The sequence below is a fragment of the Strix aluco genome, chromosome 3 (assembly GCF_031877795.1).
Source record: "Strix aluco isolate bStrAlu1 chromosome 3, bStrAlu1.hap1, whole genome shotgun sequence".
NCBI classification, from domain to species: Eukaryota; Metazoa; Chordata; class Aves; order Strigiformes; family Strigidae; genus Strix; species Strix aluco.
This window is the reverse complement of record NC_133933.1, coordinates 124,942,043-124,965,691: the sequence shown is the minus strand read 5'-3', so window position 1 is coordinate 124,965,691 and position 23,649 is coordinate 124,942,043. Positions and strand designations below refer to the sequence as shown.

Here is a 23,649-nt window from a genome sequence, read left to right as displayed (position 1 = left end):
CCAGTAATTCAAGTGCCCTTATTCACTTCAGTCAACTGCCTTAAAGAAACCATTTGCTAGGCATGGTCCCTAAGTATGGACTTCTCACCCATACAGAGTCTTCCAAGGCTGGTGCTTGGAAGAGACTTAGTTCAGAAACAGTGTGAGCTTTTCCCTGTAGAAGATTGCCACAACTCTTGAGTTGCATTGTAATTTTCTCTCAGGGGCCAGACGTGGAAAGGCTTGTTGAAGAACTAGTTACGGCTGCAATTATAGAAAACTAGATCTTACTCTTTTGTGAAATGCTAGCTAAATCTACCTTGAGAATTAATTGCTTGTAAGGATCTTCTGTTCTTTTAATTCATGTTCTTCAGTATATTTCCTCTGTGAGCTGTCTTGTCTAAACTTTAGAGAAAAAGTAAATATTATACACAAGCATCTGTTTTAGCTCATTGTATCTCTGGACACAGGTTGCTTTGTGTAGTTTCTGCCTAGCATATTGAAGCCAATTTCTTGCTGGACCCTCTGCAGTATTAAATCATGAATTGTTGGATTTTGCTCTAGGAATGGGTAGTATGCCAAATCTGTCCATGCCAACGTCTATGTCTACGATCACACCATTAGCTCCCATGTCTCTGACCTCCATGACTTCCATCCCTCCTTTGGTTATCTCTGCTCCCCTGGTGCCTTCTGTCAGTACCTCCTCGTTGCCAAATGGAACATCCAGCATTCTGCAGCCTTTGTCCATACCTTTCTCTTCAAGTAAGTACAGTACAGTCCAGTACTCACTTTCAGAACTATGAATCTTATTTTTTCTATGACTAATTTCAGACAGGAATGTTAATACTTGCATGCGACTTAAAAAATAAAAAAAATATATTTTTTCCAAAGTTCACATTTGTCAAGTTGTTTCTAACTGGTTAATCGTAACAACAAGGCACTGATTAGCTTTTCTTCTGTCAAAGTCTTGACTGTTTATTACAAAGCATTACCTTCTACCGGGTTACTTTACATTTTTTTTGTTTTGTTTTTTGTTTGTTTGTTGCAGCGCTGCCTCATACTGGTTCTTTAGGTCCCATGGCAGGAGGGTTTGGTGGTACTAGTATACAGAAGGCACAGTCACTAATTGATTTAGGATCTAGCAGGTATGAAAGTTAAGTTGGTTATATCTTAAACTTGAGTATTATGCCTTCCAAAACTTATGCAGCATTTCTATTTTCAAAATACATTCATTAAAAATTAGTCTATTGAATATGACTTATGAAGTCTGAAAATAGATTGGTTTGATATGCACAATAAGTAATATTTTCAGTAAATCTGACAAAACTATCCCAAGTAGGTGAGGAGTTCAAATGAGAGAAAGTGTTGCCAAAAAGAAGGGAATGCACCTCATTAGTAAACAGAAGTAAAACTTACCAAGTGGATATAAAAGCAATGTTTATGGATTGATGTGCTCATTCATTATAGAGGACACCATGTAATTAGCAGGCATGTAAGAACAGTATGTTATAAATATTTATGTGCAAATTTGTTTTATGAATAATAGAAGATTGTGAGTCTTTGTAATCAGCTGCTCTGTTTCACTGATTTTAAAGCTTTGCTGTAGATGAAGTGAGGGACTAGGCTTACCTATGCAATTGGTCATCCAGGGAACAGTCTCCCAAAAGACAATCCAGAGGGCATCTGAGCCCCAGATCAGTTCCAGAAGGTGAATGAGAAGTGCTTGCACCTCTCTACTGTTAATACAAGGCATGTAGGATGAACGCATGTCTAACTTTGGGCTCCTCCTACAGACACCTGATGCTAGCAGATGTTCAATAAGATTATTGTAGGCGTGGTGTGTGCCTGTAACAATTTTTTTTTTTTTTTAAACTGGAAAGCATTCTTTTGCTGATGTTCCAGCATTGCAAAGTAGCTATTCTTCAGTGTTACTGTGACAGCATTTTCACCATCATGTCATCTAACTCCATGCAAAGAAAGTCTATCCAGCATCATGCCCGAAAGGCTTTGTTTATATCAGCGTTCTTTACTTTGTTGCCTCTGATAACACTGCAAATAGTTTTTTACTTGACAGAGTAGGGGATTACCTTAAACAAGGCGGGCTGGATGCACCTGGTTTTGTGTGGTGTTCAAAGATGAGACACTGTGAAAATGCTGGGAGTTGCAGGTAGAAGTTTTATAGGTATAACTAAACACTCTATCAAGTGCTATTCTGCAGAAACAATGAGCTGGAAAAACTCCATTCAGCCTGTCATTGTCACTAATAAAAAGAATAGGTAGAGGTGGAATATAATGGCTTTAGCACCTTTGGAAGCTGGTTTTGGTTGTGAGTTTATCGGATAATTTTTTATGTTCATGGTTATTCATTTGCATACGTCTTAAAGTTACTTAGGCATCCACCCAGTGCTTCACAGCCCTTGTAAACATTCTTGTGAAAGTTGAGATGTTTTCCTGTGGTTTCCTGTAGTATTATTTTGCAGTGGTGGACCGATGAATTATGTGGCATAAGTGCCTGTGATACCAAGGGAACAAGATCTTGAATTCAAGATTTAGTTTTTAGATACGTGTCCCTACTTTCGCAGTAAAATTCCGTATTAGTGATGAAAATATTTATAGCAAATTAGCAGAGGTAAAACTTTGTGGAAGTTGTTTCATGTTGCCAGAAGATGTTACATATCTTGTGTTCCAATGCCTGTTTATTAAACTTAGAGTTCTTTCTTAGTGACTTAGAGTTCTTTCTTTCTTTTTTTTTTTTTTTTTATATTGTATTACAGTTCAAATTCTTCCTCTAGTGCTTCACTAGTTGGGAATTCACCAAAGATTGCGTCCTCAGACTGGGCAGTTCCTCAGGCCTCCAGATTAAAATACAGACAGAAATTTAACAGTCTTGATAAAAGTATGAGTGGATATTTATCAGGTGAGTATGGCATTTGATATGGAGGGGGAGAACCAGCAGTGTTTTCTGCCTCTGGAATGTTGCAGGCTGAGGGATGGAATCCTGGCTTGGGATTTGACTGCCATGTGAAATAAAAGCTGAAATTGTTGACATTCAGGCTTATGCAGGAGAGAGTGGGTTTCAGCTATTGGTTCTAGTCAGCCAAGAAATGGAAATAGCCATTGGCTTGGGGTCTGTGTTTAGACCTGGAGGGGTCTGAGGAGATAGCAGTCTCCCCAGGTAGACTGGGGGGGGAAGATAAAAGTGACAGTGGTGGGATCTAACTAGAAGAACCTGAGAACCATAAGGCCGGGGAAGTTAGCTCCATAAAGTCAGCAGTCATTTCTCTAGCATCAGTCTTTGGTCTGAGACTCTTTCTTAGGACTTTGTAAAATGGGGGACATCTCATCATTTTTCTGCCATGTGCTGCTATGCATGTGTGTTAGTAATTGCTTAGATATTTGGGCTTTATCTTTTCAAAGAATTCAGTTTGGGAAAGACACTGCAGTACTGCAGCCATTGATTGGAATTTTTCAAAAGGAATTTAAGGGAGTAATTCCTTGTTGACTCTTAGTGACATTGGTGCTGTGCCACGGCATTATGGTGGTTTCAAAAGACTTCACGCAAAGTTAATACAAGAGTAGAGTTTTATGAAAGTTCTTATAAAACTGGATTACTCACTATAACACAGTGAGCAGAACGCTGGCCAAACAGATGATGTGAAGTCAACATGTGTGTCTGTAGCTGACTACGTTTCCCATTTTGAATAAGCACTTATCAAGCCTCTGCCTCAGCTTCATAGCCCACAAAAAAGGAGGACAATTCTCTCTTTCGAGAAAGGAGCTCAGTGCTTTTTATCTTCTTCAGCAGATTTTGGGCTGAAGGTTTCATCGACCTGCCTAGAAAGGTATATAGTTCTGTGTTATCAAAAGGAAAGCTGACAGCTTTCCAGCATGCTAGTTCAAGCTTTAGGTAGACAGTCAGCTGGGCTTTTGTAACATCTGTGGGGATTACCATAAATACCCCTTTTTCATGTCAGTCTTTCTGTTAGGTGCTCTGAATGAAAAAAAGGACACAAGAATACTTACATCTTGATTGTGTCCAGGTTGTAATGCCTGTTGTTAAGCCTGGAAGTAAAGCCAACTGTCAGCCACTGATGAAAATGGATTAGATTAATATTAAAAATAAACATGCCCTAGTTCATGACCCATTTTTTTGCTACATGTGAATCTTTGTTCAAATAATTTATTTTTATTTATCTTTTGCACTTTCACTAAGGATTTCAAGCAAGGAATGCCCTTCTGCAATCAAACCTTTCACAGACTCAGCTGGCTACTATTTGGTAAGTTTAGTTACTGATTATGAATTCAGTGCATTTATGGTGTTAATAGAGGAAGCATTGTCTTTAGCAAAAAATTAGGAAGGGACACCATAGATCTACAATCATAAACTGAAACTAAGCTACTTCTTAAACTAGTTTGTTCATTAATACATTTTCAAAAGACACTTTGATGTAATATAATTAATTTTTTTCACTCTTTGTTTAAGTCCATATAATAGTACAGCTATTAATTTCAGTTTCTGATTCAGTGATGCACTAGTTTAGATGAGACGAGGGTTTGTTCATTTTAAAAGTAGAATTCTGAAATCAAGCTTGTTAGTTTTAAAACATGGAGAAATATTAAAAATGAAGTAACCCTTTAGATTTTTAGAGTTTACTGCAGTTCCCATAAAGATAGATGCGTATTACACATTTGTTAAGACTCGCCTTTACTGTGGTGATGGAAATGGTTACAGATGTCTGAAGTCTTGAATAATCTGCCCTTCTAGATATGGTAGTTTGGATTACGCCTTCAGACATAACTTGAATGTTATACATAAAATGTACTGGCCCAGCAGAATTCACAATAGCTTGGTGCTTTACATCCCTTTCTGAGTTCCCTTTCTTCTTCATCTTTATCCCAGAGCAGTCATTTGTTTGTCTTAGCAGCAGCAAGCTGAAACATTCCTTATATTTGTTCAACTTGCTTGGTTGCATGCTGTGAAGGTAAAAAAGAGAGTGTTGGGTTGTAGTCCTCCACTCTGGAGTACGGGGAAAAAGCATTACATAAAATTACTGGCTGTTTTCCTCCTGGGTGCCTAGCCTGAAGATAACAGTAGCCAATGCAAGGAAGTCTGCGTACCCATGTAGAAGATTAACAGCCCAAATTTCAGTTTTGCCCAAAGTAAGGAATTACCAGTATTTCTACCAGGGTACTGTGTTCATGGTAATTACTTAAATAATGGTACTGTTATGTGTGAATAGTGCTGGTCTGTGAACATAATAAAAATCTTGTTTCATCATCTCCTGATTTTGTTTTTCACTGTGGGGTGTGTGTGTGTTTGATCGGTTTTTTCGGTGGTGTTGTTTCCTTTTTGGTTTTAGTAGGTTTTTTTTAACAAGCAGTTATTTTATTAAGCATTTCACTTAAGTGCAGTCTAAGGACACAGTCCTGTAATTGTATCTACATAGATAGTTCTTTGAGAAAGGTTCCTGCTTTCTTGCCTGCATCTCTGGAAACATTTCACTGGTTTCCCACCCACCCCTCCTCACCTGCCCCAGTTGTGTGGGAAGCATTTTGTAGGCTAATGATATGACTGTGTGCTTTGTCTTCTCCTTACAGGGAGTAGGTGATCCTTTTCCTATCCATTGCAAGGTACTCTGGGGCAGCTCATGTCTTCCCTGCACTGTCAGGGAGACATAGGGAAAAAAAATGTCCCTGTTGTAGAATTCGATGTAATTTTATATAATATTTTCTTTTGTTTTAAAAAATAACGTTGAAAAAGTGGTTTCTAGCATTTTGAACTGATTAAGAACAGTCCTGGATTCTCTTCCCAGCTCTTCTCTTGGAGATGCAATAAATCAAAGAGATCTCTCTTAACCTTTCCTATCCTTTTTGCTGTATTTTATGAAAACATCTGAATAGCAATACATTATTAAACAAAACAATATCTCCATCAGCTATTCATGTTATTAATAGTAATTATTTTTACCAGACATTTCACAGGAATTCTCTATTTTAAAAATTATTTTTACAGTGAATTGTTTCATTTGTGAGTGATTGTGATGGTTGGTTCTAATTCTTATTGCTGTTAACACTGTGCAGGTCTTTAGCTGATATTGATGGAGATGGACAGCTGAAAGCTGATGAGTTTGTGTTAGCCATGCACCTAACTGATATGGCCAAAGCCGGACAACCTCTGCCACTAACTCTGCCTCTTGAACTGGTACCACCTTCTTTCAGGTATATCACTGAGAGCAGTGAAACATAACCTATTTTCAAAGAAAATTAATGTGTTATTTCCCTAACAACGGTGTAGTTTTTTTTTTCTCTCCAGGAGTGGAAAATATACTGAAAGTATAAACGGAACTCTGCCATCTTATCAGCCTGTGCAAGAGGAGGAGCCACAGAAAAAACAGCCAGGTAAAATAGGGTTCACATTCTTAATGTTTGAAGGGCACTGAAACCTTTAGAAAGTGGAAGACATCATCAAATCCCTAGGGAGCTTCATTTCAGGAGCTAGATTCCTTTTAACTTGGATGGTAGGAAGGTTGTTAAGTGGATGTGGTCAGCCTATTACATCTAATAGAATTGAGAAGGCAGAAATAGGAGCTATTTTTAGTTGTAGGAAAGGAAAAGTGTGCTGATTAATAATGTATTTTGGAAAAGAAATCCTTCATGGCCAAATACTGCCATGCTGTTGTAAATTTTTTTTCAGTTGAAAGTTCCTGGCATTACTTTGTTCTGGACATTTTGGAAGCGAGGGCTTCCAGGGTAGTTTTATTCTCTGAAAACTAGCTGCAATTTTTTGCATATAACATAGATTCTACTATTGACTCCCTGATGCTACCAGCAAAGGTCTCTTACATGTGCACTGCAAGAAATGACTTGTCTCTTGGAAGGGTGATTGCTGGGAGCCCAAACCATTCTTTTGTATCTCTTTTTATCCTATACTGCAGTAATTGAGTTTTGTTTTCTGCTGTTTTTAACTTCAGGAGCTCTCACAGGGAACACCCTTAAAAATTAAGCTCCTTCTCTGTGTTAATGTTTCTTGCATGGTAGAAAAACTTTTAAACAGAAGATAGTCTCCTAGGTTATACAACCTGTTCTTTTATGTTTCCTATAAAATTAAAGTCATTTTTGTGGGCGGTTTTAAACTACAGCTTTTTTTTTTTTTTGCAGTTGGAATAGACTTAGGAAAAAGTAGGTATTTTTGAAAAGAAAAATAATACTTCAACAAACGCAAGATGCTTATATCATCCATGACCCAACAACCCAAGCTTGCCAAAAAGAAAGTATCTATCTTTAGTGGCATAACTGAGGTACTTGTTTGAGAGCAGTGTTTTGCACATGGCAGAAATAACTACCTTTCCTTATTTTAGTGACATTTGAGGACAAAAGGAAAGCCAACTATGAGAGGGGAAATATGGAGCTGGAAAAACGCCGTCAGGTCCTGTTGGAGCAGCAGCAGAGGGAGGCTGAACGTAAGGCTCAGAAAGAAAGAGAAGAACAAGAGCGAAGAGAGAGGGAACGTCAGGAGCAGGAACGGAAGAAACAACTTGAAATGGAAAGGCAGCTGGAGAGACAGCGAGAGTTGGAAAGACAAAGGGAAGAAGAAAGGAGAAAAGAAATAGAAAGGCGGGAGGTTGTTTTCTTGAAATTATTTTTTAATGTTTTAAGGAATATGTACATGCATACAGTATCCACTTGACAGAGCATTCAGGATTTGAATGCTGGCTTTGGTTCTGTCTCCTCACACAGCCATTGGCAGGTTGTCTTGCAGAGAGGTTATCATTTCTGTCTGAAAACATTGTGTCTGTTATAAGTTAATGAAGTGTTGGTATAGGCTGAAGATTTTCAGATACTTCATAGGTCAGATGAGATTTTCTTGGACAGATTTTTTGGATTTACGCAAAAATCTCTATGCCAAACAAGACTGTACTGAATTCATAATTGATAATATTTTGACAGTTGAACTTGAGACAAATTTGCTTCTATTTGGTGTTTCAGCGCATGCATAAGACTTGCATATTTTATGTAGTTCTAGGAAATACTCAGAAGGCGGTTATGAGTAATATCTGTCAATGTGCTCATTTATGGGCAGTATTCCAAGCTAAACAGACTTTCTCTCTGAATTATGTAGCTTTTCCTCATCCAGAGTTAGGAGCATGGCATGAAGAATCTTATAGGATCACTTCCTCCATTCTTTGATGCTGAAGTATATAAGAGTACTTTTTACAAAAGAAAATATGTTGTGTTGCTGTTACGCTATCTAGAAATAGAGTACATTATATTAAATCATGGTCTCTGAGTTATGCATCTCCATTGTAATTTAAGGTAATGTAACTTTTCTGCAGGCAGCAAAGCAAGAACTTGAGCGCCAGCGACGATTGGAATGGGAGAGAATTCGTCGCCAAGAACTTCTTAATCAACGTAACAGGGAACAAGAAGAAATTGTCAAGTTGACCTCTAAAAAGAAGAGCCTTAATCTTGAATTAGAAGCCCTGGTAAGACAGAAAGTTCGCTACGCATCTTGAAATACAATATTTTAAAGTATACAAATCTTGGAATCTATATTAATGCCCCACTGGGAGTTTCACTCTGTTTTGGATGAGGAATCTAAAGCAAATATTTTGCATTGTTTTAAAGAATTGATCATGAACTAATCTGCTCATAGGTTTAGTGGACAAGCGATTTTTGCCATATGTGGTATCATTTGTCTTTGGTTTCTTTCTAGACGGACAAACATCAGCAAATCTCAAGCAGATTGCAAGATATTCGAAGCAAAAAGCAAATTCGAAAAACTGAACTGGAGGCTCTTGATAAGAAATACGACCAAGGAATCATGGAAGTCAAGCAACTACAACAACAGCTTCAGGTATGTAACTTTTTGTTTAGCTTGTAGTTTTCTTTTTCTTCCTGTTCTGTGTTTCTGTAATGCTGTTGATAATGCATCTCATAGGGAGGAATAGATCATAGTGGAGAGGGGAAATCGGCAAGGCCGTCAGCGTTGCAGAGCATTTTAGTTTTGTTAGTGTTAAAGAAATGATTACACATACTACAACAGGCTGGTAGTTAAATGAGGACAGTTGTCAAAACCTCAGCTGTTCTTTTGTGAACCGGTAATAGTGACTTCTCTTTAATTATGAATTCTTTTATGGCTCCAGACTCAAATTTTTATGAGGAATGTTTTCCTGTATGCAGAGCAAGTTGGTCTTTGGGCTGAATTACCTTGCTGCTCTTTTTTCTTTTTTTCTCTCTCTGAATAGCAAAACATGAATTATTTCAACTCGGTTGACGACCATAAATCATCCTCTACTATATTTTTATGTAATGCTCCTGCATGTCAGGGAAGCTTCTCATGTTGCTGTGTGTCACAGAGTTACTGTTTTACGTTAGGCTTGGGGTAGTCAACTTAAATGTTCTCATGATATTATTTACACTTCTAGCATGTCTGCTATTTTTTTTTCCAGCCGTGTTAATGTTTTCTGGGTCAAAAAGCATTCAATTTTAATAGTATTTGTGTTGAGAGTATAGAAGTCATTCTTTCCTCTACCCCATAATGATAACTTACATCCACATTTCATTAACATGAATTGAAGTTAACGTTTGAAAATTCACCCATTTTTACTTACTGATTTATAAACAATACTAAAAATTTGTTATGTTCTCTTCAATATCTACAGGAGTATCAGAATAAACTAATTTATTTAGTTCCTGAAAAGCAATTGTTAAGTGAAAGAATTAAAAACGCTCAACTTGAAAACACTCAGAGTAAGTACTTGCAAATGTTCTTCTGTTTGCTTTGCTAGCTTTCCGTCACTTGTAAAAAAGGCTAAAGAATGCAGAGGTGTTAATTGTACCCTCACTTTTATATCTTTTCAGTTAGTGCCATTTTAGCATTGTTTAATCTGCATTTCGTTATTTCATTCATGTTCTAAATAAGGGGCAAACAAACACATTTTTGTGAGAAAGCACAGATTTTGCTTGAAACTTTATACAGACTATACAGCCCACAGATATTATTGCACCTTGTCTTTTTTTGGTAGTGTAAACTCAACAGAGTTCATTTATGTAAAATTTACACTGATCTTTACATCAAATCATACTAGAAGTCTCTATCTAGAGAAGTTTGCTATGAATTGTTCTGATATTAAAAAAACAACTTGGAAATTATTCTGTATGTATTACGTGGAAATTATTCTGTATGTATTACCTGTAATGCCTGTGTGTCTCACTTTGTGTTGTATATGAATAGAAAGGTAAATCAAGGAATTTTTGTGAGGAAAGAAGTTGGGACTCTGTACGTATTAGGAAAAAAATAAAACGATTAGTGAAAAGAGAAATCCTTACAAAATTGCTTGTCTTTCCTCATGCAGGTACAGGAATCAGTTCAATTCACAAAAAGTCCCTAGAAAAGGAAGAATTATGCCAAAGACTTAAGGAACAACTAGATGCCCTTGAGAAAGAAACTGCTTCTAAACTTGCCGAAATGGATGCATTTAACAGTCAGCTTAAGGTACATCTGTTCTCTAAATATTTAGTCTTACACTGGTAAGCAGTATCTTTATTTCTTCATGCAGTCATAAAGATTGGTGACACTTCTACCAGGCCTCTAAAAAGCTTTTCCCAACTTTCAGTGTCAAATAAGAACTAGCAAAAGTCTTGGAGTAAACAGTGCAATAAAAATGCATTTAAAACTATTGCTAATGTACTAAAATATGAACCTCTTGCTAATCATTGCTTTGCATGAATCAACTGTTGCTCACTCTCAACTTTTGCCTTCTAGAATTCATTTTGATTTAGAATTGAAGTTTTCCAGGCCCTTGCAAATTCTGTTCTTACAGTACTGAGGTTATATTGGCTACTATTTTTGAATTGTGGACTGAAAATTTAGCTTTTATTGAAAGAAATACAGGATTTCGTAGTACATTGTACAAGATCTGGTAGCACACTTAGGTATTGTGCTGAAAGCAAGCACAGGCCACTTACTTGTGTAGAAGTTAAGAAATATTGACCACTGGCCCTGAAGGTGTTTTTGTTTCAGAGGCAACTCTTCACTTGCCTGAAAACGCATGCAGCTCTCAGGCAGGGTAACATGCATCCACTTAACTTCATTCAGCAGTTTATTCCTCATGGCACTGAGGTGAACTTTATTCTTATGTAATGGATTTATGCTGGGCCAGCGTGAGAGCTCTGCACCCTGAATAAAAAGTTGTAAACATTTAAGGTGTTTCTTTTCTTTTTAAAAAATGGCTACATACAACATGCATTTTTAGTTACTTGTTTCTTGCATGGCTTGCTGTGTTCAGTGGCTGAATCCACCATTTACTCTTCCCTAAAATATGTTTTTCAAAATACAGTGCAAAGATTAATTGGCTTTTTATCTGCCTTATCTTACAGTGTGAGAATATGGATGATTCTGTTCTTCAGTGCCTTTTGTCTCTGCTAAGCTGTCTCAACAACCTCTTCCTCTTACTTAAGGTTATTTTCTAATCTTTAGCTCTTTTGGTTTTTAATTATTTCGCAATTTTTCTCTGCTTACCCTTTCTGTTTGGATGTACAACTTCTATTAAATACATTTTCTTAAAACAAAATCAATAGGCTCTTTTTTTTCTGCTAGCTTTTACATCCTCTAAAGACTTAAAATTTTCTTACCTGCTTAGAAATGCAAACTGTAAAATACTGGTAGCCATTTTATTTTTTATTAAACTGTGTTCAGTAAGTTGTTTTGCCCAGATATTTTTCCTTTTAGTTAAGGTAACATCAACCAAAAAAATACTGGTTTAGATGGAAACAGTGTCTTCCACTTTTCCATCTGTTGTTCTCTGCCTGTATCCATGCACCTTAAGCTGTAAGTCAGGTTATATGAATTCTCTTCCAAGTTTAAAAGTCTAGAAATAGCATCAATATCCAGAATATGACATATGACATGGCAAACGCAATGCTATTAAACCTCCAGATTAACCCAGTACTAAAACCCACTTGCTGTTTTTCCTCAACAGTGCTTTTGTCTGCTGGGGTCAGAAATCTGACTTTGAGAATAATTTGAGGAGGAAAAAACTCAGAATTACTTAACTGACCTTTCCATTTTGCGTAAGGGTTATTCTGTCCTTAAATCAAAGATGTGAGAGTTTTTATAACGCAAGTTTGTTTCTACAGTGATCCTCAATTTCTATGCAAAATGAGAAGGAAAAGTATTCTCAGCTGTGAAATATGTTTAGAGAAAACTAGTAGTCAATTGTTGGTTTAGCCTGTTGCTACAGAGACTTTAATTGATGCAGAAATCTTGTTATCTTGCCCTTTTCATATATATTGCACAGTATCTTTTAGGCAACATGATTATTGGTAGAGGTGCATATTGTAGTGGGAATAGATCATTCTTAATTGCTTTATTTGCATTTATGAGATCAGATATGAAAATTCAGGGTATACCTGTTGCATTACTCAGTCTGTATCAATAGGATTCCTAAGAAATAATAACGTAGCATCTTACAGACGTTTTATAACACGGTGAAGTACAATCTGAAGTAATTCTATTGTTGATTTTTTTTTTCTTCTGTAAATTTAATTATCTCAAAGATTCATGCTGATTTTCTGCTGTAGAAAAATTTGTTATCAGAGGGAGGTGGAATAGGAATTGAAGGATGAAAGAAAAAAAGAGTAAAATTGTGAAGTTTACAAATGTAGGAAAACTACAGTCTGAGTGTCTTTAGACAATGGCTTCCCACAGTGGTAAGCTTACTGATATTTTCATGAAGTTTTTCTGATTTCAACATGGGACAACATTCAGATGGCGTCACAAAGGCGAACACCCTACTAAGGGGATGCATTCTCAGGTTTATGGTATTCTGTTGGCTTTCAGTTGAAGTCTGCTTCCTCAGCAAATGTGTCTTGCAGTTGTTTAAAACATGCCTCATTGCCTCCTGTGTCCTTAGATAATGTTGTGTTTGAACACTCAGTTTTATATCTTCCCTTCTCCTCCGTTGTATTTGCCATTTCCAGCAGGTGTATGACTCTGAAAGCCTAAGTTACGTCAAAGGCTTTGCAAACCTCCCCGCTGCTTTGATACTCCTGTTTGTTTGACTTTCTTTACAGTGACCTCCAAGGACTATTAATAACTTAATATTACTTTGTCCATTTGTATTAAAACTTGGTTTACAAAGCGTTAAAATGCCTGGATACTTTTCTTGAAAGATTGGCTTTCCTTTTGATGTACTTCATTGTCTTTCCTCATTAGGACCTGAGAGAAAGTTACAGCACGCAGCAGTTAGCCTTGGAGCAGCTCCACAGGATCAAACAGGACAAAATAAGAGAGGTAGAAAAAAGAAGAGCTGAACTTGCACAGAAAAAGCGACTGGAAGATGAGGCTGCAAGGTACTGTGTCTGAATGTATTAGCATTGCAGTTTAAAGCAAAAGAATGGTGTGGTGGCTTGTAAGACACTGACTGTAATAAACAGGAGGTCTGATCAATAAAAATGCATTCTAGTGAGTTGTCTTAGAGAAAGCATTTTATATGGAGTACCACTGATATAAGATGGTTTGAATTTCCTCTTTCCAATCTGTTTTTATCTTCTTTTAAGAAAAGACAGCTTATAATTCAGATAAACCAAATAGTCACTTTTGCTAATAAGATTTCTAGCTCCTTTAACAGATAATCCTCACACTTAAAATTCGTTATATTTTCTGCCTTGTTTTGCTGGCCTTCAAAAGATCTGACCTGTTTCCTTAAAGGCACTTCTGACTATGAGTAGGTACTATTTTTTTTTTGTGTGCATCCAGACAGTTGTAAGATTGATACTTAAGACAATAGGAAGGGCATTGACTATTTAATTCCTGTGTTAATCTTGAAAGCGGGATGAGTGAGCAAGTTTTGAGTTTTAAATTTGGCTCCTCTTTTAGGAAGACAATGATAAAATTCAAATGTATGCCAGAGAGGATCATCCCTTCAACTATATGGTCCTGGTTTTGCTCAGCCCAGCCTTGTATCAAGCACTTCTACTGTTCTCAGCTCTTGATTTCTCATGATCTTGTTCCCAACTCATTTTGTTTTCTTTTGTTCCACTGATTAAGAAACCATAGTTTCTAGGGTTTGATTCTGGCTGTCTTAATATGCCACTCTGTTTTCCTCTCTCTAGACCTAATGCTATCAGCTGCCTATTTTGTGCTTAGCAGCCCTGGATTAAACAGTGCCAGAGAGAGGATGGATGGGCACTCTTGGCAGCTAGTCCTCAACTCTGGAGTTGCTTTGGTGTACTACTTTTGACTTCTCATTCAGAGAATTGTTGTGGTTTTGTCGTTTTAATTTGAGAGAGATTTTCTTTTTCAATGATTCGTATTTGCTTTGACTGTTTTTAATGAAGCAGAGCTAGTGACCTTGTCGTATGTGTGATTCATGGTCTTAACTCATGACAGCATTTTTCTGCAGCAGTGTGATGGAGTTTCATAACATTTGTGACAGTTCCTTTAGAAGAACCATATCCCACATATATAATGACATCCCATTAATTTTCCAGTTGAACATGGCTATCTGCTAGAGTAACAGCTGCTACTGTCATGTGCTTGAAAATGCAGTAAAATGACCATCAGATAAGTGGACATCCCACAGTGATTTGATGAAGCGGTCTCCTGTAGTCATGCTTCTTCCTCAGCAATCTCTTCAGAAGGTGGCCTAAAGGGTTAGGTCTGCTCTCTTCAGAAGAAGCTAATACAATGATTTTTAAGGGTGTTGAATTGGATGATAACTTCTTTGGAGAAGTGAGGCACAGGATAAAATCTGAGTAGTTTCAGAGAATACAGTTAGACTTCCAGATTCTGTCTGCTGAAGAGTGTGACAGTGGCAGGGATGAGCATATTGAATAGATTACAACTGCTGAAGGTAAAAAATTAAACCAGCAAAGATGGTATGCAAAGACTATTTTTATATGTGTACCAGAGCAAAATTTTGTTATTAATCTGTTTGGATATTTTAGTTTCCAGTCGTGAGATTTGGATACTACCTTGGTGGACAGCTTAAAACCACCTTTGTTCAATTAACAGATCACTCCTTGCTCATCAGGATGTAGGTGAGCAGAAGTGCTTGTGGAGGCACTGCACACACAACCACGTGACAGTGTTTCTATACCAAGAATTTTAATCCATTTATTATTTATGTGTTAAGACAAAGCGTGGTCTCATGTGGCAGAGCTTATTGCCCAGACAGAAAATTAGTCAGTTGAGTCTATGATGACTCAGTTTTACTTAAAAGTGTAGTCGATTACTCTGTGAACACAATCTCATTCATTTTTAACTGAATGTTCTTCCACTCCTCTTTCAGAAAAGCAAAACGGGAAAAGGAGAACCGATGGCAAGAAAATATCCGAAGGGAAGAAGAAGAGAAAAAGAAGCGATTGGAGGAAGAACGAATGCAGGAAAAAGTTCAGGAAAAGCTGAAAGCTGAAGAAGCAATTGCTCTGATGAGAGAAAGGGAAAATAAACAACAACTTCATGCAGACGAGGAGAAAAATAGGCAAGCCACAATCTTGAAGGAAACAGAACAACAAAGGCAGAGGCAACTGGAAGAAGATAAAAGAAAGCAAGAACAAATTGCAAAAGAAGCTGAAGAGAGGCGTAAGCAGAATGAAGAAATGAAGAAGATAAAAGAAGTGACCAACTCACAAGAGGTGGAGAAACACACTTCTAAATTAAACATAAATGAGAAGATTGCAGATCTGTTGAAACCAACAGAGGGTAAAAGTCTTAAGCCGCCCTGGAAAAAAGAAGGTAATCTCAGTCTGTTAGATTTTTGCTTTATTGGCTCTGATTTTCCTGAGTGTTGTTTCATTCGTTGTACATATTACTGCTAATGTGACACTATGGCAGGCTTATTGTCTAAAATATTATTACAAAAACCCAACCATGTTCCATGTCTTCAGTTAGGTATAAATCATCCTATTAACTTAGGTTATATCAGTTTTCAGCACCTATGACTCTGATGACAAATCTTCCAGTGATCATGGCGAACAAATCACAGATGCTGGAAACAGGAATATTTTAGTTTTTTCCTCAGGTCTGCACTTGCTGTCATTAAAGCAGAATGTTAATATGGAGGAGTTTTGCTCAATGAGTGGATGGGCACATAACGCTCAGCAAAGTGATTTATTAACATTGAAATCTAGTTTATTTCTTCACTACTCAATGCCTCTTATTGAAAAACAGAGAACTGAGGTCAACGTAACTCTAGTTGTAGGACTTTGAAAAACAATGGTTTAACTGTATTTTTGCCAAAGGCAGTTTTGATTAGTTCCATCCTTCAGTAGTTCTCGTCAGTTTTTATTAGCCACTTTTATCACCGAGTTCAACAAGAACTGAATTAGAACAGTGCTGAAAGGTGTTTGCACACCTCAGCTATACCTTGTAAAACATTCATTGTTAGCAACAGCAGTCACAGCTTGGAGAACATAGATGCAAAGAAAATAGAAATCGTGATGTTTTAGGTTTACAGGTAAAATCTTCACACCTACTGCTGAACACTTACTGTTGTAGCAGTAGTATCTTTTCAACTTGGAAAATTGTAATTGTGTTAAACAAGACTATATTAAAACACTGGCTCAGGCAGAGTGGTTGGACAAGGAAAGATGAGAATACAAAGATGTAATTTTTTTTCGTTCAGTAAACAATGCATTTTATTGCCTGTGTTATGTTTACTGTGATTGCCATGTTAAACTCTTGCATTGTATGCATCCTATCAGCCTGTTGTAGCTAGTGATCTCCTTCAATAATTCTCTTATATTCATACCTGTTGCTTAGAATGGTGGGGCTCCAACTAAGTGCATATTTTTCAGCTGTATCAAAATGGTAACTAGTTTTCTTATCCTTTCAGGCAATGCAGTTAGTGTCTCAGAGTCTAGGAATTCCATTGTCTTGGTAAATTATAGAGCTTTATATCCATTTGAAGCAAGGAATCATGATGAGATGAGCTTTAATACTGGGGATATAATCCAGGTAAGATTTGCCATTGACACTTAACTTGCAAAAACCCAACCCTGCTTCCCCAGCCTTGATATACACCAAGGTCTTAAGTGTCTAAAGCATTATTCTGATATATTTTAACACTTACTCAAAATGTAAATTTGATTGTTTCTTTTGGTTTGTTTTGGGGTTTTTTTTGACGGGTGAAATTAGAATTAGTTCACCTAAAATCTTTCTTTGGATCTTACACATTCTAGAGGTGTCGAGAATCTGTTTAGAAAAATGGTAGTGAACTCTAAACATAAACTTTCTGAAATTAGTTGGTCAGGAATGATGTAGCTGCTGCAGTTTGTTGTGCATGTGTGGGTTGGCCTTTTAAGTGTCTACTTGAAATGTGAGTGTGGAAAATAGAGACGTGAATGGCTACGTAAAATGACAAAATGATTAATGCCATTTCAATTCAAATTGAACAAACTAGCTATTTAACGAGTAGATGTGAAAGGTTCTTCTGAATCTTAATACCATTTTTTAATATATTGTTGACATAGACGTCTGCCTCTTGTTGGCCGTCCTTTATGAATGCTCCCTCAGGCAGACATCTGTAGTAGTTTATTTTGTGTCCATTCTTTGTAGCACTTTTCTGGATTCAGCTGAATATACTATCTATAATATTACAGCCGGACCATAAGATTGGAAATGTCTTCTTGCTTCTCAGTTGAAATCTCTGCTATTTCATGTAATTGTATCACTTGTCAGCATACATGTTTTTGAAACCATGTGCATTCAGGTGGACTTGTGAAAATTGATTTACAACTGTGGTGATACAATTAATATATGTGTATCTAATACATAAGTACGTATTGTTCTTCCTTGTTCAGACTATAAGCCATACAGGTAGGTGATAAGGGAGAATTTACAAAGCAATGTGACACAAAATATTAAAACACTTAAGTATTAGCCTTCAATTTAACAGTGTTAAATCATTTATTTGCATTTTCATACCAGTGAAGCATGGAAGAGGGGACAAGAGAAGTAGGTTTTGTTTTGGCTTCCTTCTCAGATATAATTAACTGTGTCATTTCACTAATAACTTATTTTAGAAATAGGCTAACAGCCGCCACCGCTGCTGCCTCCTCCTCTTATACCCCAAACCTCAAACAGGCTAACTAGCTAATAGTATTTGACGAGCTGCTGATTTTTAGCTAATTTTGACAAATTTGCTAATTTGCAGCATAATGGAGGCTCCAGTGTTGCTGTGAATGTTTAAGGATGCTCTTTACTTAATCATGTAGTAAATAATGGAATTTTTGAACGTGTTTTGGGTACAGTCAAATGACACAGTTAATTATATCTGTAAGCAGAACTGCAGAAGGTGTTTTCGTGTGGTTGGACTCGCCAGCTGCTGCCTCTTGGCTGTGCATTTGGCAAAATACAACACAATGCACTGTAATTTTTGGCAAGCCAGAGTGGCTCCAGGTATCAGTGTGCATGTTAGGGGCCCCTTTGAACGAATATAATGTCTTTGAGGCCTGTCTCTACCTGTGTCTAAAAACAGTGCAATTGAATCATCACCCTGTTTCTTGAACAGGCCAAAATCAGCTCGATTTTGAAAGGGAAGAGAATGAAAATGCTGATCCTTGTATGAGTGCTGCTCATGCTGTTCAATTCAGAGTGCCAGCAGGTGCTGACGCACTAGATGCACTGTTTGTTTCACGCTGCTAATTGTGTTTTCTTTGTATTTATCCTCCTGTCCATAGGTTGATGAAAAAACTGTGGGAGAGCCTGGTTGGCTTTATGGGAGTTTTCAAGGACATTTTGGTTGGTTTCCATGCAATTATGTAGAAAAAATAACAGAAGGAGAAAAATCTTTATCTCCTAAGAAGGCCTTACTTCCTCCTACAGTATCTTTATCTACTACCTCAGCTGCTTCAGAGTGAGTTTTTGTTATGTTTGTGCTAAAATTGCTTTTTCTAAATTTAGCTAACATATAACGTGCTGTATAGTTTCATTTGGTGTTTGTTTTTAAAATATAAATGCAGAAAAGTTATTGAAGAACTTACCTTGAAAGTCTTAGCTTGGAAATTTTAAGCATTTGATAGTCTGCTTCACATTGTATAGAGTATCTGTTATATATACGTTAAAAAAAGTTATTCTGCTGGAGGTACTTTTTCAGTAAAAATTGTAATATGTTGAATATGCCTGTATTCAATTTGCAGACCACTTTCACCAAGTAAATCTGCAGAAGAATCTGATTACCAAAACATACCTTTTTCTAGCCTGAATGTTAATACAGCATGGCAACAGAAATCAGCTTTTACTCGCACTGTGTCCCCTGGATCTGTTTCACCCGTTCATGGACAGGTATGTTGTGTGAGAGTGGAGAACTTGCTGTAGTTTAGATTCATGTTAATGATACTGATTTAAAGAAAAATGAAAACAAACCACAACTTTTCGAATACTGGGTGCACTGAACAGGCTAGAGGATAAAGAAGCTAGTCTGAATGTGCCACTGCTGTGTATTGACATAATTCCATATGTTTCCAGGGACCACTGAGCCAGAAGACTCATGCAGTATGTTTCATAATTCTAAAAGCATTTTCACCTGTAATTAGGCACACAAGATATTTCTAACAAATAAGAAACAGAATTGAGAGATTGTTCCTCAATCAACAGCTTCTATACATCAATGAAAAAAACCACTTATTCAGCCATCACTTAGGAATGAAGTTGCTTATACTTCAATAAAAGATACATCAGTGTTTGTTTAACACTTGCACCAGTTTGGGGTAGTGTGGACAATCAACATCTCCACTTCTGTCTTAACAGGGGCAGCCTGTCGAGAACTTAAAAGCACAAGCACTTTGCTCTTGGACTGCAAAAAAAGATAACCACTTGAATTTTTCAAAAAATGATATCATTACAGTCCTGGAGCAGCAGGAAAACTGGTGGTTCGGAGAGGTACATGGAGGAAGGGGTTGGTTTCCAAAATCGTATGTCAAGCTCTTACCAGGGAGTGAAATCAAGAAAGAGGAGTAAGTGCTACTTTTATTTTTGTTTTATTCAACAGTTTACAGAAAGAGATGGTTTAGAGTGCAAAATTCTTGCAGCGCTTTAAAGTGCAGAATATAAATACTGTTTACAATTTACACCGTGCCATTTTAGGCTTTTATTATTTCATTCTGGCAAGCCAAGTAATGTTGGGTTCACTACTGTGTAAACAGACAGTCTTCCAGGGCTGAGTGTTGTGAAGAATCAGTAGTGTTTATTCATCAAGTGCCAGACTTTGTTCTGGTTCGTTACGAAGTCAGCTCTCTTGCAGTGTAGTTGCATTCTGCCTCTGAAGGTGCCAATTTCTAAGTGACCTACAAATAATTGTAAGCTTATAAGGCACATCTTGCAGAAATAATATATTTTTCTTTACTTGAAAAGATCATTATGTCTGTTCTAATGCTGCAAGGTAACTGTTCAGGTAATAATTCAAAGTCTAGTTAGTGCTGGGATGCCTGCACTGTTGCGTGTGAGTTGCGCTTTTCATGCATTATGACCAAAAGTTCTTAGAAATTCTTTAGAATGAGAAAATTTAGACAAAATCTTTAATTTTTACTACTTTTGGATAGTATAATTTGTAAATATATCTTTTCATCTTTCATCACATTACGTTGGTTTTGGGTTTTTTTGCAAGTGGTGTGCTCTTGGATGCCATTCATATCTTAAATATCAGTAATACCTGTCCCTATTTGACAGTCAGGGAAGTCTTTGTAATTAATTCAGAGGCAATGTCAACTTTGAGATAACCAAAGTGAGGTTAGTCTCACCCTAATAAAGAGTTCTTGGTGAGCCTTTTGGTTACTCTAAACTTTTTTTTCTTTCTGCAGACCAGAAGCTATTTATGCAGCTGTAAACAAAAAGCCTAATACACAGTCTTATGCAGCAGGAGAGGGTAAGGCAGCGTGAAATATGCTACTTAATGATACAGTCTGTTTCTGCTTTGGCATGTGAATAAGCTTAAATATGTGAAGAGTTTCTGAGCAGACCTTTTAATGCTTGTCCAAAAGATAGAGTGCAAACGTTGAGCTACTGTTATGAGAATTCTAAAACAGGAACTTTAGTAAAGCTTATGACAAATTCAGGTTGAGCATAGGCCTGGGTTTTGTTTTTGTTTTTAAGACTTTTGCTCAAGCAGTAATTTATTTCTGAAAACTTAAATATCTCATACCTGTAAGCCAAGTTCTCTTCCTGCTGTTCTCTACTGTATTATGTTATACTGTAGAGACATGAGAAGGGATTTTTAGTCTCCTGAGTGTGGATCATCCTCTTTTAATCAGTAGGGAGTAAAGAAGATAAATATTATTGGAAAAAAATTTGTGGGAAGTACTCTCTAAGGCTTTTTAATCCAGTGTATCTCCTTGCTTCCCCAATTATATTCTAACTTTGCTTGTGTTTTTCATTTTTGCTGTGTTAGTCAGATATGAATGGTTTTAATCAGGTTTAAGTGTGGAATGTACACACTTGCTGTGAAACAGGTAAGGTGGAGTACTTAACGCAAGAGATGAGTTTTCAAACTTTGGTCTACAGGCCTCTGCTGATCTGCAGGATGATCATAGGGTAGTAACTCTCACTGTGCCAAATTCATCTGTCTGTTCAAAGTTGTGTACCTATAATTGAGAGTTGTAAGCATGAAGTGAGATGTGATTACAATCAAGCAAGTAGGTAGGTTGATTCACAAACTTGTGAAGACATGATCCATGTTATGAACACACTGATGAACACTGATATCGGATACCTTTTCTTGCATCTGATGTACTTTTATCCTCTTACCTGAAACTGTTGTCTCTTTCTCTATATGTGCTGTTTGCACAGAGTATGTTGCACTCTATTCATATTCAAGCTCTGAGCCTGGTGACTTGACTTTCACGGAAGGTGAGGAAATCCTAGTGACCCAGAAGGAAGGGGAATGGTGGACCGGGAGCATCGATGGCAGAACTGGAATCTTCCCCTCCAATTATGTCAGACCAAAGGATCAAGAAGTGAGTTCCTATCCTGAGAATTAACACACAATGCTTTCTCTCAATTTTATTGTATTACTGGTATTGTTATTTAGTTCTTAGATAGTGATTTTAAGCAGAGGTTAATGTGCTAGACAGAAAAGAAAAGCCTAGATAGCTTGAGTGCTAAATCAGTGCTCCAGCCACTGTGTCACACTGTCTCTCTCTGTACAGGATGGTACTTTGTTAAATACAGGCTCAAAATTTAAATCTCCACGTGCTTTTCTGTCCACATGCTTAAAGTTGGTGTAAACTCTTCTGTTTTTATTGCCCATTAAAAGATGATTGTTGTGTCTTTGTAGGCTTCTAGTAATGCTGGCAAAACTGGAACAATAAATAAGAAACCTGGTAAGTGTGTGATAACTTTTTATTGTTTAGGACTGTTTCTTAAGTGACTGTGAGCATTTAAGTTCATAGCAGTGTTTTAATGGGGGCTAATGAGCTTAGCTGCAAGATACCTATCAGGATATTTCTGTGGATGTAGCTCTTATTGTAATGAGAAAATAACAAATGCAATTAATATATTATCTTTTCAGAAATTGCTCAGGTTACTACTGCCTATGCTGCATCGGGAACTGAACAGCTTAGTCTTGCTCCAGGACAGCTAATACTTATTTTGAAGAAAAATGCTAGTGGATGGTGGCAAGGAGAGTTGCAGGTAGTTATTGAAGGAGAAATAATTTTGACTTCATGAACGGCAAGGAGGTGATCTTGGGATTAATTCAAGAAAACAACTAAGTATAGTGTTCTAAAAGCTGGCTAGAAAGTTATTTTCATCTTGTATAAACCACATTTGGGAAAAAATGTTTTTAATTAAACCTTGGGTTGCTGTGGGGTTTTTTTTTGGTTTGGGTTTTTTTAATCACAGAAAATAGTAAAACTGTCAATGAACATACGCATGGAAAGGGAAAGAGGGATGTTGACAGTTGATAAATTGGGTAGGATTTAATTGGTAAAACATTAAATTGTAAAAATATTCTAATGAAAGAACAGGAATTCTTGGAAGTTGGAGTTGGAAGCTAGTTTATTGTGAAAGTTGCTGTTCCCACTTTTTTCCTTTCCCCACCTAGTGATGAAGGGTCCTCTTACATGACATTCTTCTTAAGTCATAGTTGATATTTTGACTTTTGGAGCCCCATGGATCTTGTCCATAATAACTAATCTTTGCAACCAATGCAAAAAGTTAAATCATCATCTTATAATGTCTCTTTGTTACCCTTTTCTTTAGTTGAATTTTGGCTGAATCTGCACCATTGGCATTCAGTGTTGGAAGTAATATGCTTAAATTCAGGCTATTTCCAATATTGGGATTGAACTGCTCAATAGAAAGTTCTGTCATCTTAGTATCACTTAATTGTTCTTTCCCGAGGTATTCTACAGCTGCACACACTCTGTTTTGTGTGAATACTCTTGTTAACACCTTTCTTCCCTCTCCAACAGTTAGAACAGGGCTGATCTAACTATTCAGCATCTGTTTTTAAAACCAGCCTGCTTTACAGATACAGGAGGAGAGATCACAGTGACCAAGTTCAGAAATTGGTGCAGTGAGTTTCTGTGAATTAAAAGCAGTGGAAAATTTATTCATAGCATGTGCAAAAAAAACCCCAAAAACCAACCCACAACAAAAAACCAACAAAAAAACCCAAAATCAATATATAGTTTGTATTTTAAGAAAAGTAGGCCCAGTGCTGCTTCAGG

At 36.9% G+C, this 23,649-nt stretch overlaps 1 protein-coding gene across 7 annotated transcripts in view; it reads left to right on the top strand.

The window, feature by feature from the left end:
* Positions 1–23,649, top strand: part of ITSN2 (intersectin 2) — an 86,402-nt gene that overhangs the window by 37,413 nt on the left and 25,340 nt on the right. For 6 of the 7 annotated variants that reach the window (XM_074820164.1, XM_074820160.1, XM_074820162.1 and 3 more), the window contains 22 exons: positions 544–741; positions 1,028–1,124; positions 2,754–2,896; positions 4,193–4,256; positions 6,061–6,198; positions 6,293–6,378; positions 7,338–7,600; positions 8,313–8,462; positions 8,693–8,833; positions 9,642–9,729; positions 10,335–10,474; positions 11,359–11,439; positions 13,196–13,332; positions 15,273–15,718; positions 16,818–16,939; positions 18,664–18,839; positions 19,123–19,267; positions 19,733–19,938; positions 20,782–20,846; positions 21,767–21,933; positions 22,254–22,299; positions 22,488–22,609. In XM_074820164.1, the coding sequence (XP_074676265.1) occupies positions 544–741; positions 1,028–1,124; positions 2,754–2,896; positions 4,193–4,256; positions 6,061–6,198; positions 6,293–6,378; positions 7,338–7,600; positions 8,313–8,462; positions 8,693–8,833; positions 9,642–9,729; positions 10,335–10,474; positions 11,359–11,439; positions 13,196–13,332; positions 15,273–15,718; positions 16,818–16,939; positions 18,664–18,839; positions 19,123–19,267; positions 19,733–19,938; positions 20,782–20,846; positions 21,767–21,933; positions 22,254–22,299; positions 22,488–22,609 (3,221 nt within the window). The remainder of the gene's footprint in view (positions 1–543; positions 742–1,027; positions 1,125–2,753; positions 2,897–4,192; positions 4,257–6,060; positions 6,199–6,292; positions 6,379–7,337; positions 7,601–8,312; positions 8,463–8,692; positions 8,834–9,641; positions 9,730–10,334; positions 10,475–11,358; positions 11,440–13,195; positions 13,333–15,272; positions 15,719–16,817; positions 16,940–18,663; positions 18,840–19,122; positions 19,268–19,732; positions 19,939–20,781; positions 20,847–21,766; positions 21,934–22,253; positions 22,300–22,487; positions 22,610–23,649) is intronic. The other variant, XM_074820163.1, reaches the window with a different exon arrangement.